This window comes from Mobula hypostoma (genome assembly GCF_963921235.1).
Source record: "Mobula hypostoma chromosome 24 unlocalized genomic scaffold, sMobHyp1.1 SUPER_24_unloc_1, whole genome shotgun sequence".
Taxonomy (NCBI): domain Eukaryota; kingdom Metazoa; phylum Chordata; class Chondrichthyes; order Myliobatiformes; family Myliobatidae; genus Mobula; species Mobula hypostoma.
In genome coordinates this window covers 295,501-311,310 of record NW_026948155.1, presented here as the reverse complement: position 1 = coordinate 311,310, position 15,810 = coordinate 295,501, and the positions used below count along the sequence as shown (strand labels likewise).

General features: G+C 42.7%; 1 protein-coding gene across 1 annotated transcript in view; it reads left to right on the top strand.

Moving 5' to 3' along the window:
* LOC134341307 (tyrosine-protein kinase JAK2-like) overlaps window positions 1-15,810 on the top strand; it is a gene marked incomplete at its 5' end in the record, with an annotated part of 117,416 nt that overhangs the window by 95,784 nt on the left and 5,822 nt on the right. Inside the window, one exon of the mRNA XM_063039185.1 lies at window positions 11,475-11,582. Within this exon, the coding sequence (XP_062895255.1) occupies window positions 11,475-11,582 (108 nt within the window). The remainder of the gene's footprint in view (window positions 1-11,474; window positions 11,583-15,810) is intronic.

Genomic DNA, 15,810 nt, shown 5'->3' with positions numbered 1-15,810 from the left:
ACTACAATTCACCTACCAACACAACCGATCGACAGATGTCACAATAGCCTCTACTCTACATATCGTCCTTACACATCTGGAGAAGAAGGATGCTGAGAATGCTGTTCTTGGACTACAGTTCTATATTCAATACTATAGTTCCAACCAGGCTCGACAAGAAGCTCAGAGACCTTGGCCTTGACCCTGCCTTGTGCAGCTGGATCCTGGACTTCCTGTCAGATCACCAGGAGGTTGTAAGAGTGGGCTCCCTCACCTCCAACCCTCTGACTCTCCATACAGCAGCTCCTCAGGACTGCGTACTGAGTCCCCTCCTTTACTCCCTGTATGCCCATGACTGTATCTCCACCCACAGCTCCAATCTGCTAATTAAATTTGCCAATGACACTTCATTGATTGGCTTCACCTCAAACAATAATGAGGTGGCCTACAGAGAAGAAGTCATCTCTCTAAAACAATGGTGTCAAGAAAACAACCTCTCCCTCAATGTCACAGAAACAAAGGAGCTGGTTGTGGATTACAGGAGGAATGGAGACGGGCTAACCTCTGTTGACATCAGTGGATCTGGGGTTGAGAGGGTAAACAGTTTCAAGTTCCTCAGCAACCACATCACCGAGGACCTCATGTGGTCTGAGCACACCAGCTGTGTGGTGAAAAAGGCACAACAGTGCCTCTTTCACCTCAGGTGGTTGAGGAAGTTTGGTATGGGCCCCCAAATCCTAAGAACTTTCTACAAGGGCACAATTGAGAGCATCCTGACTGGCTGCATCACTGCCTGGTATGGGAACTCCCTTAGTCACAGGACTCTGCAGAGAGTGGTGTGGACAGCCCTGCGCATCTGTAGATGTGAACTTCCCACGATTCAGGACATTAACAAGGACAGGTGTGGAAAAAAGGCCCATAGGATCATTAGGGCGAAGCCATCCCAACCACAATCTATTCCAGCTGCTACCATCCGGGAAGCAGTACTGCAGCATAAAAGCCAGGATCAACAGGCTCCGGGACAGCTTCTTCCACCAGACCATCAGACAGATGAACTCACACTGATCTGAGTGTACTCTATATTACATTGACTGTTCTATTTATTATAAATTATTATACATTACTATGATTGCACATTTAGATGGAGACGTAACATAAAGATTTTTACTCCTCATGTATGTGAAGGATGTAAGAAATAAAGTCAATTCAATTCAAGTGGATTTGAATTCATGGGAATTTAGCACCAGTATTGGGGAAGGATGAAGCTATTCCATTGGGACAGGTTCCACCTGAACCGTGATGGGACATGAATCCTAGTGGATCACACAACCAGGGCTGTGAATAGGGCTTTAAACTAAATAGTTGGGTTAAACTAATAGGTGGGTTCAACAGATTGGAGAAGTATGGATAAAGTAAAAAAGAAAAGTGTGGATAAAGATGAAGTAAAAACAAAAGATAAAAAGGAAAAAAGTAAAAGTGGAGCAAAAAAAATTAAGAGCAAAAGAGTAAAAGATTACAAGATTTTAAAAACACAATGAGCGTAAGGGCACTTTAGTTGAATGCCTGTAGTATTCAAAACAAGGTCAGTTGAGACGTTGGCTCATTGAATCTTTGTGAGAAGAGATGTAGGCCACTGGCAGATTTGTTTTTCATTATATAGTCATTTTTACTGCACATTTCGAGCAGTAGGGATGCCAGGCAGCATAAAGAAAGGCAATGGGAAGGTAATGTCACTGATAACTAAACTTGTAAGTACTTCCAGTTGCAGCTTCTAACAGATCGTGTTAAGGAGTTGGAGCTGGAACTGGACAAACTCTGGATCATTCAAGAGGCTGAGGGGTTGATAGTCAGAAGATAGTTTGGAGGTAGTACCACCCAAAATGCAGTACACAGGTAACTTTGTTTCCATCAGGAGAGGGAAAGGGGATAGGTGGCTATTAGAGAACACCCCTTTCTCTTCAAAAGCAGCTTTGGATGCAGTGGGGGAAGGTTAGGAGAAAAGAAATCTGTGGATGACAATGAGATTCCAGGATGGTATGATATCTCCCAGGCACCAGGGTCAGAGAGATCTCAGATCAAGTCCACAGCATTCTTAAGTGGAAGAATCATGGCTGATGCATTTTCCTCTCAGCCCCAATCTCCTGCCATCTCCCCATATCCCTTTATGCCCTCACCAATAAAGAATCTATCAACCTCTGCCCTAAATATACCCACTAATATAACCACCTTAGCTGCCTGTAGCAACAAATTCCACAGATTCATCACTCTCTAGCTAAAGAAATTTCTCCTCATCTCCGTTCTAAAAGGACGCCCCTCTATTTTGAGGCTGTGGCCTCTGGTTTTAGACTCTCCCACCAGAGGAAACATCCTCTTCACATCCACTCTATGCAAGTTGTTCACAATTCAAAAGATTTCAATGAGGTCATCCTGCATTCTTCTGAATTCCAGTGAATACAGGCCCAGAGCCATCAAACGCTCTTCATATGACAAGCTATTCAATCCTAGAATCATTTCATGAATCTCGTTTGAACCCTCTCCAGTTTCAGCACATCCTTTCTAAGATAAGGGGCGCAAAACTGCTCACAATACTCCAAATGAGGCCTCACCAATGCTTTATGAACTCTCAGCATTACATCCCTGCTTTTATATTCTCGTCGTCTTGAATTGAATGCTAACATTGCATTTGCTTTCCTCACCACAGACTCAACCTGCAAATTAACCTTTAGGGAATCCTGCACAAGGACTCCCTAGTCCCTTGGCACCTCAGTTTTTTTCATATTTTCTCTCCATTTAGAAAATAGTTAGCCCTTTCATTTCTTTCACCAAAGTGCATGAACATACACTTTCCAACATGGTATGCCATCTGCCATTTCTTTACCCATTCTCCTAATCTGTCCAAGTCCTTTTGCAGCCTCTCTACTTCTTCAAATCTACCTGCCCCTCCACTTATCTTCATACCATCTACAAATTTTATAACAAATCCATCAATTCCTCATCATTGACATATAACATAAACAGATCAGTCCCAACGCCGACCACCGCAAAGGCGATGTGAAAATCCAAGTACACAGCAACAACCTTGTTTATCCTGCTTGTTATTTCTTCAAATAATTCCAACAAATTTGTCAAGCAAGATTTTCCATTGAGAAAACCATGCTGACTATGGCTTATTTTATCATGTGCCTCCAAGTACCCTGAATCCTCATCCTTAATTTCACTGAAACCTGAATTTCAGAACTTTAGAAGGGATGTGGGGGGGGGAAGGGGGAGGAGGGGTGGCATTACTGGTCAGGGATACTATTACAACTACAGAAAGGGTGGGTGAGGCCGCAGGATTCTCTTTTGAGTCAATATGGGTGGAAGTCAGGAACAGGAAGGGAGCAGTTACTCTATTCAGGGTATTCTATAGGCCCCCTGGTAGCAGCAGAGATACAGAGGAGCAGATTGGGAGGCAGATTTTGGAAAGGTGCAAAAATAACAGGGTTCTTATCATGGGTGACTTTAACTTCCCTAATATTGATTGGCACCTGATTAGTTCCAAGGGTTTAGATGGGACAGAGTTTGTTAAGTGCGTCCAGGAAGGATTCCTGTCACAGTATGTGGACAGGCTGACTAGGGGGAATGCCATACTAGATCTAGTACTAGGTAATGAACCGGGTCAGGTCACAGATCTCTCAGTGGGTGAGCATCTGGGGGACAGTGACCACTGCTCCCTGGCCTTTAGCATTATCATGGAAAAGGATAGAATCAGAGAGGACAGGAAAATTTATAATTGGGGAAGGGCAAATTATGAGGCTATAAGGCTAGAACTTGCGGGTGTGAATTAGGATGATGTTTTTGCAGGGAATTGTACTATGGACATGTGGTCAATGTTTAGAGCTCTCTTGCAGGATGTTAGGGATAAATTTGTCCCAGTGACGAAGATAAAGAATGGTAGGGTGAAGGAACCATGGGTGACAAGTGAGGTGGAAAATCTAGTCAGGTGGAAGAAGGCAGCATACATGAGGTTAAGGAAGCAAGGATCAGATAGGTCTATTGAGGAACATAAGGAAGCAGGAAAGGAGCTTAAGAAGGGGCTGAGAAGAGCAAGAAGGGGGCATGAGAAGGTCTTGGCGAGTAGGGTAAAGGAAAACCCCAAGGCATTCTTCAATTATGTGAAGAACAAAACGATGACAGGAGTGAAGGTAGGACCGATTAGAGGTTAAGGTGGGAAGATGTTCCTGGAGGCTGTGGAAGTGAGCGAGGTCCTCAATGAATACTTCTCTTCAGTACTCACCAATGAGAGGGATCTTGATGATGGTGAGGATAATATGAGTGAGATTGATGTTCTGGAGCATGTTGATATTAAGGGAGATGAGGTGTTGGAGTTGTTATAATACATTAGGGTGGATAAGTCCCCGGGGCCTGATGGAATATTCCCCAGGCTGCTCCACGAGGCGAGGGAAGAGATTGCTGAGCCTCTGGCTAGGATCTTTATGTCCTCGTTGTCCACGGGAATGGTACCGGAGGAATGGAGGAAGGCGAATGTTGTCCCCTTGTTCAAAAGAGGTAGTAGGGATAGTCCGGGTAATTATAGACCAGTGAACCTTACGTCTGTGGTGGGAAAGTTGTTGGAAAAGATTCTTAGAGATAGGATCTCTGGGCATTTAGAGAATCATGGTCTGATCAGGGACAATCAGCATGGTTTTGTGAAGGGCAGATAGTGTTTAACAAGCCTGATAGAGTTCATTGAGGAGGTGACCAGGCATATAGATGAGGGTAGTGCAGTGGATGTCATCTATATGGATTTTAGTAAGGTATTTTACAAGGTTCTGCACTGTAGGCTTATTCAGAAAGTCAGAAGGCATGGGATCCAGGGAAGTTTGGCCAGGTGGATTCAGAATTGGCTTGCCTGCAGAAGGCAGAGGGTCATGGTAGAGGGAGTACATTCAGATTGGAGGATTGTGACTAGTGGTGTCCCACACGCATCTGTTCTGGGACCTCTACTTTTCGTGATTTTTATTAATGACCTGGATGTGGGGGTAGAAGGGTGGGTTGGCAAGTTTGCAGACGACACAAAGGTTTGTGTTGTTGTAGATAGTGTAGAGGATTATTAAAGATTGCAGAGAGACATTGATAGGATGCAGAAGTGGGCTGAGAAGTGGCAGATGGATTTCAACCCAGAGAAGGATGAGGTGGTACACTTTGGAAGGACAAACTCCAAGGCAGAGTACAAAGTAAATGGCAGGATACTTGGTAGTGTGTAGGAGCAGAGGGATGTGGGGGTACTTGTCCACAGATCCGTGAAAGTTGCCTCACAGGTGGATAGGGTAGTTAAGAAAGCTTATGGGGTGTTAGCTTTCATAAGTCAAGGGATAGAGTTTAAGAGTCGCGATGTAATGATGCAGCTCTATAAAACTCTGGTTAGGCCACACTTGGAGTACTGTGTCCAGTTCTGGTCGCCTCACTATAGGAAAGATGTGGAAGCACTGGAAAAGGTACAGAGGAGATTTACCAGGATGCTGCCTGGTTTAGAGAGTATGCATTATGATCAGAGATTAAGGGAGCTAGGGCTTTACACTTTGGAGAGAAGGAGGATGAGAGGAGACGTAATAGAGGTGTAAAAGATATTTAGAGGAATAGATAGAGTGGATAGCCAGTGCCTCTTCCCCAGGGCCCCACTGCTCAATACAAGAGGACATGGCTTTAAGATAAGGGGTGGGAAGTTCAAGGGGGAAATTAGAGGAAGGATTTTTACTCAGAGAGTGGTTGGTGTGTGGAATGCACTGTCTGAGTCAATGGAAGAGGCAGATACACTAGTGAAGTTTAAGAGACTACTAGCCAGGTATATGGAGGAATTTAAGGTGGGGGGTTATATGGGAGGCTGGGTTTGAGGGTTGGCACAACATTGTAGGCTGAAGGGCCTGTACTGTGCTGTACTATTCTATGTTCTATGTTAATAATCAACTCCAGCATCTTCCCATCCACTGAGGTCAGACTAACTTGGCCTATAGTTTCCTTTCTTCTGCTTCTCTCCCTTCTTGAAGAGTGGAGTGACATTTCCATTTTTCCTGTCTTCTAGAACCATTCCAGAATCTAGTCTTTCTTGAAAGATTATTACTAATGCCTCCACAGTCTTTACAGCCACCTGTTTCAGAACTCTGGGGTGTACACCATCTGGTCCAGGTGACTTAACTAACTTCAGACCTTTCAGTTTCCCAAGAATCTTCTCTCTCATAATGGTAACTTCACACACTTCATGACCCCTGACACCTGGAACTTCCATCATACTACTAGCATCTTCCATCATGAAGACTGATGGAAAATACTTATTCAGTTCGTCCACCATTTTGTTGTCCCCCATTACTACCTCTCCAGTGGTCTGATATCCACTCTCTCATCTCTTTTACACTTTATGTATCTGAAGAAACTTTTGTATCCTCCTTAATATTATTGGCTAGCTTACTTTTAAGTTCTATCTTTACCTTCTTAATGACTTAAAGCTCTTTTTCACTGTGGACACCCACGGCAATGTCCATTGCATTTTTACCTCATCTTGAATGCCAAGCATCTGCACCTCCTTGACTAACCTCCCATGTGGGACCTTGTCAAAGGCCTTGCTAAGGACCATGTAGACAACATTTACTGTTTTACCTTCATCAACTTTCCTTGTAACTTCCTCAAAAAAAAGTCAAAAGTTAGACACGACCTATCACACATAAAGCCATGTTGGTTATCTCTCATTTGTCTATGCTATCCCAACATTCATATCTGGTCCCTTAGAGTACCTCCCAATAACATTCCCACCAGTGATGTCAGGCTCAACAGCCTATAGTTTCCTGGTTTATTCTTAGAGCCTTTCTTAAACAATGGAACAACATTAGCTATCTTCCAATCCTTTGGTACTTCAGCTGTGGCAAAGGATCTTTTAAATGTCTCTGCTGGGGCCCCTACAATTTCTACACTAGCCTCCTACAGAGTCTGAAGGAACTCCTTGTCAAACCTTGTGAATTTATTCACCCTAACTGGCTTCAGACAGCAAACACCTCCATCTCTGTAACTTGTCTAGGGTTCATAACCTCGCTGCTGCTTTGCCTCATTTCTATAGACTCTCTGTCTATCTACAAAGTAAATACAGACACAAAAATCCATTTAAGATCTCCCCAACACTTTCGGCTCAATGCATTGATTACTACTCTCATCTTCCAGAGAACTTACCCTGGAGGCCCCATCTTTTGATTTAGCACCTAACTAGCGCTAAAAATGTAAAAGAGTTAAAAAGACCCTGATGAGAGTTATATACAGACTTCCAAACAGTAGCAACAATGTGGTCTACAAACTACAAGGGCAATGTTACAATAGTTATGGGATATTTCAACATGAGGGCAAATTGGGAAAATCAAGTTGGTGCTGGATGTCAAGAGGGGGGAATTTTTAGAATGCCTAACAGATAGCTTTTAAGATCAGCTCATGATTGAACAACTAGAGGATCAGATACTCTGGATTGGGTGTTGTGTAATGAACCAAAATTGATTAGAGAGCCCAAGGTAAAAGAAACCAGATGGAAAAGTGATCATAATATGATCGGATTTACCCTAGCATTTGAAAGGGAGAGGCTAAGGTTAGATGAATCAGTATTACAGTGCAGTTAGATTCAGATTCAACTTTATTGTCATTGTGCCAAGTACAGAAACAAACCCAATGAAATGCATTTAGCATCTGACCAAAATTGCAAAGAATAGTGTTATTTACAAAATAACTGTGAATAAAAGAAGTGCTGCAGTTAAGGGAATTACACACGCATGAGAGAGGATTGGGCCAGAATTGATGGGAAAAGAACACAGCAGGGATGACAGCAGAGCAGCAATGGCTAGAATTTCTGGAAGCAATTCGGAAGGCACAGGAAATATACATCCCAAAGTGGAAGAAGTATTCTAAGGGAAAGATGACACAATCATGATAACAAGAGAAATCAAAGCCAACATAAAAGCCAAAGAGAGGACATATAATAGAGCAAAAATCAGTGGGAAGTTAGAGGATTGGGAAGCTTTAAAAAAAAACAACAGAAGGCAACTAAAAAGTCATTAAGAAGATAAAGATTGAATACACATGTAAGCTAGCCAATAATATTAAAGAGGATACTGAAAATTTCTTCAGATACATAAAGTGAAAAGAGAGGCGAGAGTGGATATTGAACCACTGGAAAATGATGCTGGAGAAGAAGTAATGGGAGACAAGGAAATGACAGATGTACTGAGTAGGTATTTTGCATCAGTTTTCACTGTGGAAGGGACTAGCCGTATTGTAGAAGTTTCAGATGCCAGGTCATGAAGTGTGTGAAGTTACCACAACTAGAGAAAAGATTCTTGGGAAACTGTAAGGTCTGAAGATAGATCAGTCACCTGGACCAGATGGTGTACACCCCAGAGTTCTGATAGAGGGGGCTGAAGAGATTGTGGAGGCATTACATAGAAACATAGAAAACTTACAGCAAAATACAGGCACTTTGGCCCACAAATTTGTGCTGAACGTGTCTCTACCTTAGAAATTACTAGGCTTACCTATAGCACTCTATTGTACTAAGCTCCATGAACCTATCTAAATGTCTCTTAAAAGACCCTATCATAACCGCCACCACCACCATTGCCGGCAGCGCATTCCACGCACTCACCACTCTCTGAGTAAAAAAACCTACCCCTGACATCTCCTCTGTACCTACTCCCCAGCACCTTAAACCTGTGTCCTGTTGTGGCAACCATTTCAGACCTGGGAAAAAGCCTCTGACTATCCACACGATCAATGCCTCTCTTCATCTTATACAATTCTATCAGGTCACCTCTCATCCTCCGTCACTCCAAGGAGAAAAGGCCTAGTTCACTCAACCTATTCTCATAAGGCATGCTCCCCAATCCAGGCAACATCCTTGTAAATCTCCTCTGCACCCTTTCTATGGCTTCCACATCCTTCCTGTAGTGAGGCGACCAGAACTGAGCACAGTACTCCAAGTGGGGTCTGACCAGGGTCCTATATAGCTGCAACATTACCTCTCGGCTCCTAAATTCAATTCCACAATTGATGAAGGCCAATACACCGTACGCCTTTTTAACCACAGAATCAACCTGCGCAGCTGCTTTGAGCATTAGTAATGATCTTTTGAGAACCAATTGATTCGAGAATTAATCTGGAAAAATGGAAAATTACAAATGTCACTCCACTCATCAAGAAGGGAGTGAGGCAGAAGAAAGGAAACTATAGGCCAGTTAGTCTGACCTCAGTGGTTGGGAAGATGTTGGAATCGATTATTAAGGATGAGGTCTCAGGGGACTTGGAGACACCTGATAAAGTACACCATAGACAGCATAGTTTCCTAAAGGGAAAATCTTGCCTGACAATTTTTTCAGGAAATAACTAGCAGCATAGGCAAAGGATTGCTTGATGTTGTGTCCTGGGATTTTGCAAAGGCTTTTGACAAGGTGCCATGCTTGAGGCTGCGTAACTAGCTATGAGCCCTGGTATTTCAGGAAAGATTCTATCATGGAGAAAACAGTGGCTTACTGGTAGGAGGTAAAGAGTGTGAATAAAGGGAGCCTTTTCTGTCTGGCTGCTGGTGACTAGTGGTGTTCCACAGGTGTCTATGTTAGGACCAATTGTTTTTGGGTTGTTTGTCAATGATTTGGATATTGGAATTGTTGGATTTGTTGCTTGTTACATACACCTGGTAAAAGGTTTGCAGACAATATGAAAAGTGGAGGGGAAGGTAGTTTTCAGGATGTAGAGAAGCTACGGAAGGATTTAGACAGATTAAGAGAATTGGCAAAGAAATAGCAGATAGAATACAGTGTTGGAAAGTGTATGGTCATATACTTTGGAAGAAGAAATGAAAGGATAGACTATTTTCTAAATGGAGAGAAAATACAAAAAACTGAGGTGCAAAGGGAGTTAGAAGTCCTTATGCAGAATTCCATAAAGGTGACAGTAATTTGCAGGTTGAGTCTGTAGTAAGGAAGGCAAATGCAAAGTTGGCATTTGTTTCAAGATGACTAGAATATAAAAGCAAGGATGTAATGTCGAGACTTTATAAAGTACTGGTGAGCCAGAGTATTGTAAGTAGTTTTGGGATCCTTATCTTAGAAGAGATGTGCTGAAACAGGAGAGGGTTCAAAGGAGGTTCGTGAAAATGAGTCCAGGACTGAGTAGCTTTTCATATGAAGTGCTTGATGACTCAGAGCCTCTGTTCAGTAGAATAAAAAAAAAAGAATGAGGGGTGACCTAATTGAAACCTATTGAACAGTGAACTTCCTTATAGTGGATGTGGATAGGATGTTGCCTATGGTGGGAGAGTCTAAGACTAGCGGACACAACCTCAGAATAGATGGACGTCCTTTTAGAACGGAGATGGGGAGGAATTTCTTTATCCAGAGGGTGGTGAATCTGTGGAATTCTTTGCCACAGGCAGCCGTGCAGGGCAAGTCTTAATGTATATTTCAGGCAGAGTTTGATAGGTTCTTGATTGGCCAGGACATGAAGGGATACGAGGAGAAGGCAGGAGACTGGTGCTGCAAGGAAAATTGGATCAGTCATGATAAAATGGCAGAGCAGACTCAATGGGCCAAATGGTCTAATTCTGCTCCCATATCTTATGGTCTAATTCACAACTTATTTTTGAAATAGAACCTTGGAATCCCCAATATCCATTTAATCCCTCTCCTCACCCTCCCACCTCCATCCAATAGGTGCTGCTCACTGAGTTCTTCTAGAAGATTGTATTCTAGCATCTGCAGTCTGCTGGGTTTTCAGTTTATTAGCTCCTGAGACTACTGAGGAAACTAACGGAAGAGCCAGATTGTCTTCTGTGGGGCAGCTTTAAGAGCAACACAGATAATAATAACTTATTCATAGAGTACTTTTTCTGCAGGCGATGTAGTTCAAAGTGCTTTACATAAAGTGCAAACATGAAAATAAAAGACAAACAGATGTCAGTTCAAAGCAAGGTGAAATAAATAGGTTTTGAGCGGGTGTTTATAAGTGTCAACTGAGACTGCATCCGTTATAGTTTTAGGTATTGCAGTCCAGTTTAGTAGCATAGTTCAAACAAGCTGACCTGCCAATTACCTGTTGACAGAAATTGCTTAAATTTAAAGAAACCAAGAGAAGAAGACTTGAGAGCTCCAGCAGGATAGTAAATTGAAAGTGCTTCTGTGATGTTCTCTGCTCTCAGACCATTAATAGCTTTAAAAATGTGTAAGATAACTTAAAAATCAATTTTAAAACATACAGAAAGACAATGCAGAGTAGCTAGGATGGTCAATAGATAGTGGTTGGGTTACTTTTCTGAGTGTTTGGTCAGAAAAGTCTGAATAGTCATTAAGTACTGGGAAAGAATGAGTTGGATTAGGAGACTGATTAAATCAGATTTGCATTTGGGTGAAGAAGTTGCGTGTGTCTGCTTGCTCCACCCAATATGAACAAGGGAGAAACCTCAGGAGGCACAGTCATCTTTTCCATTTTTTTAAAAGGAGTATCAAAGAATGATTGGTTCAGATAAACAAGGACACATGGTCTTCCAGATGCTCGAAGTCCTAAAAACCAGACGCCTACCAGCACCCCAAGACTGTGCAAGAGAGGTAAGCAGCTGTACAGTAGAACGAATGTCTAAATCTGGTTCTTTGTAGTGGGTGGGGAGAAACACATGAAACTGAATCCATGGAAAGATTGAAATATAATTGAGCTTCTTGAGATCACTTAGAGTTAAAGAAAAGTACGGCACAGAAACTGGCCCTTCAGCCATGTGGTCCATACTGAGCCATTTAAACCACCTACTTCAACTGACCTGCACCGGGACCACCGCCCTCCATGCCCACCATCTATTTAACTATCCAAACTTCTCTTCAATATTGCATACAAACATAGTAAAAATACAGCACAATACAGGCCCTTCGGCCCACAAAGCTGTACCGAACATGTCCCTACCTCAGAACTACCTAAGCTTTACCCCTAGCCCTCTATTTTTCTAAGCTCCATGTAGCCATCCAGGAGTCTCTTAAAAGACCCTATTGTTTCTGCCTCCACCACTGCTGCTGACAGCCCGTTCCATGCACTCACCACTCTCTCTGTAAAAAACTTACCCCTGACATCTCCTCTGTACCTACTCCCCAGCACCTTAAACTATGCCCTCTTGTGCTAGCCATTTCAGCCCTGAGAAAAAACCTCTGACTATCCACACAATCAAGTCTCTCATCAGCTTATACACCTCTATCAAGTCACCTCTCATCCTCCGTCGCTCCAAGGGGAAAAGGCCAAGTTCACTCAACCTATTCTCATCAGGCATGCTCCCCAATCCAGGCAACATCCTTGTAAATCTCCTCTGCTCCCTTCCTATCGCTTCCATGGCCTTCCTATAGTGAGGCAACCAGAATTGAGCACAGTACTCCAAGTGGGGTTTGACCAGTGTCCTATATAGCTGCAACAATACCTCTCATCTCTTAAACTCACTCGTACGATTGAAGGCGGCCAATGCACTGTGTGCCTTCTTAACCACAGAATCAACCTGTGTAGTAGCTTTGAGTGTCCTATAGACTTGGACCCCAAGATCACTCTGATCCTCCACACTGCCAAGAGTCTTACCATTAATACTATATTCTGCCATCATATTTGACCTACCAAAATGAACCACCTCACACTTATCTGGGTTGAACTCCATCTGCCACTTCTCAGCCCAGTTTTGCATCCTATCAATGTCCTGTTGTAACCTCTGACAGCCCTCCACACTATCCACAACACACCCAACCTTTGTGTCATCAGCAAATTTACTAACCCATCCCTCCATTTCCTCATCCAGGTCATTTATACAAATCACAAAGAGTAGGGGTCCCAGAACAGATCCCTGAGGCACACCACTGGTCACCGGCCTCCATGCAGAATATGACCCATCTACAACCACTCTTTGCCTTCTGTGGGCAAGCCAGTTCTGGATCCACAAAGCAATGACCCCTGGATCCCATGTCTCCTTACTTTCTCAATAAGCCTTGCATGGGGTACCTTATCAAATGCCTTGCTAAAATCCATATACACTATATCTACGGCTCCACCTTCATCAATGTGCTTAGTCACATCCTCAAAAAATTCAATCAGACTTGTATGGCATGACCATCCTTTGACAAAGCCATGCAGACTATTCCTAATCATATTATGCCTCTCCAAATGTTCATAAGTCCTGTCTCTCAGGATCTTCTCCATCAACTTACCAACCACCGAAGTAAGACTCACTGGTCTATAATTTCCAGGGCTATCCCTACTCCATTTCTTGAATAAGGGAACAATATCCGCAACCCTTCAATCCTCCGGAACCTCTCCCATCCTCATTGATGATGCAAAGATCATTGCCTGAGGCTCAGAAATCTCTTCCCTCGCTTCCCACAATAGCTTGGGGTACATCCCGTACGGTCCCGGTGACTTAACCAACTTGACGTTTTCCAAAAGCTCCAGCACATCCTCTTTCTTAATATAACATTCTTAAGCTTTTCAGTCCACTGTAAGTTATCCCTACATTCGCCAAGATCCTTTTCCTTAGTGAATACTGAAGCAAAGTATTCATTAAGTACTCTGATATTTCCTCCGGTTCCATACACACTTTTCCATTGTCACACTTGATTGGTCCTTTTCTCTCACATCTTATCCTCTTGCTCTTCACATACTTGTAGAATGCCTTGGGGTTTTTCTTAATCCTGTCTGCCAAGGACTTCTCATGGCTCCTTCTGGCTCTCCTAATTTCATTCTTAAGCTCCTTCCTGCTAGCCTTATAATCTTCTAGATCTCTATCATTACCTAGTTTTTTGAACCTTTTGACTAGAATTGACTAGAATTACAACAGCTTTTGTGCACCACAGATCTTGTACCCTACCATCCTTTCCATGTCTCATTGGAACATACTTACTCAGAACCTCACACAAATATCCCCTGAACATTTGCCACATTTCTTCCGTACATTTCCCTGAGAACATGTTTCCAATTTATGCTTCCAAGTTCCTGCCTGATAGCCTCAAATTTCCCCTTTCTCTAATTAAACACTTTCCTAACTTGTCTGTTCCTATCCCTCTCCAATGCTATGGTAAAGGAGATAGAATTCTGATCACTGTCTTCAAAATGCTCTCCCACTGAGAGACCTGATACCTGACCAGGTTCATTTCCCAATACCAGATCAAGTACAGCCTCTCCTCTTATAGGCATACCTACATATTGTGTCAAGAAACCTTCCTAAACACACCTAACAAACTCCACCCCATCTAAATCCCTCACTTTAGGGAGATGCCAATCCATATTTAGGAAATTAAAATCTCCCACCATAACAACCAGTAGGGCTGCGCTGCCAACTTGTTCCACACTCTCATGATCCTCCGAGTGAAGACGTTTCCCCTATTGTTTCACTTAAACTTTTCACCTTACACCCTTAACCCTTGACCTCTAGTTGTAGCCCCATCCAAACCTCAATTCAAAAAGCCTGCTTGCACTTACCCTATCTATACCTCTCATAATTTTGTATACTTCTATTAAATCTCCACTCAATCTTCTAAATTCTAAGGAATAAAGTCCAAACCTATTCAATTTTTCTATATAATTAAGTCTTCCAGACCCAGCAACATCCCTGTAAATTTTCACTGTACTCTTTCAATGTTACTTACATCTTTCCGAAAGGTTGGTGACCAAATCTCCACACAATACATCAAATAAGCCCTCATCAGTGTCTTATATAACTTTAACATAACATCCCATCTCCTGAACTCAATACTTTGATTTATGACCAATGTGCAAAAAACTTTCTTTACGACACTATCAACCTGTGATGCCATTTTCAACTAGTTATGGACCTGTATTCCCAGATCTCCTGGTTCTACCATACTTCTCAGTGCCCTACCATTCACTGTATAAGACCTACCCTTGTTGGTCCTGCCAGAGTGCAACACCTCACACTTGTCTGCATTAAATTCCATCTTCAGTTTTTCACCCTGTTTTTCCAGTTGGTCCAGATCCCGCTGCAAGCCATGACAGTCTTTCTCACTGTTCGATGCATCACCAGTCTTGGTTTCATCCACAAATATTCTGATCCAGTTAATCACATTATCATCCAGATCATTGATGGAGATGCCAAACAACAGTGGACCTAGCACTGATCTCTGCAGCACTTCACTAGTCACAGAGAAGCAACCATCTACTACCACTCTATGGGGTCTCCTACAAAACCAATATCTAATTCAATTTACTACCTCATCTTGAATGCTGAGCAACTGAACCTTCTTGACCAAACTCCCATGTGGGTCCTTGTCAAATGTCTTGCTAAAGTCCATGTAGATTACATCCACTGTCGATGATGTCCACTTGGCAGAAAGCTTCAGACTGGAACTCATAGTTAAACTGAAATTTGGTAGATCAAGGATCTGTTTTTTTGAGTTAAGGTGTGTGAAGGGAAAATGGATCACAGTTCCTGAAGGGATCACCTGTTACTCTGCTGGGCCCAGTACTACAGATCAGTAGTAACAAAATCCAAAATCCACTTCTTAATTTTCACTGTTATAGTAAGGGTTTCCATTCGCCTGCATGACATTGTCATTTACATGACTTATCTTATGACCATATTCCGCTACAACATACAGACACCCCAACACTGAACTAATTCCAGAATGATGACCACGTTCCTCGTCAACACCCAGACACATCATCACTGAACTGATTCCAGAATGATGACCACGTTCTCTTCAACACCCAGACACCCCAACACTGAACTGCTCCAGAACAATGACCACGTACGCTTCAACACCTAGACACCCCAATACTAAACTGATTCTAGAACGATGACCA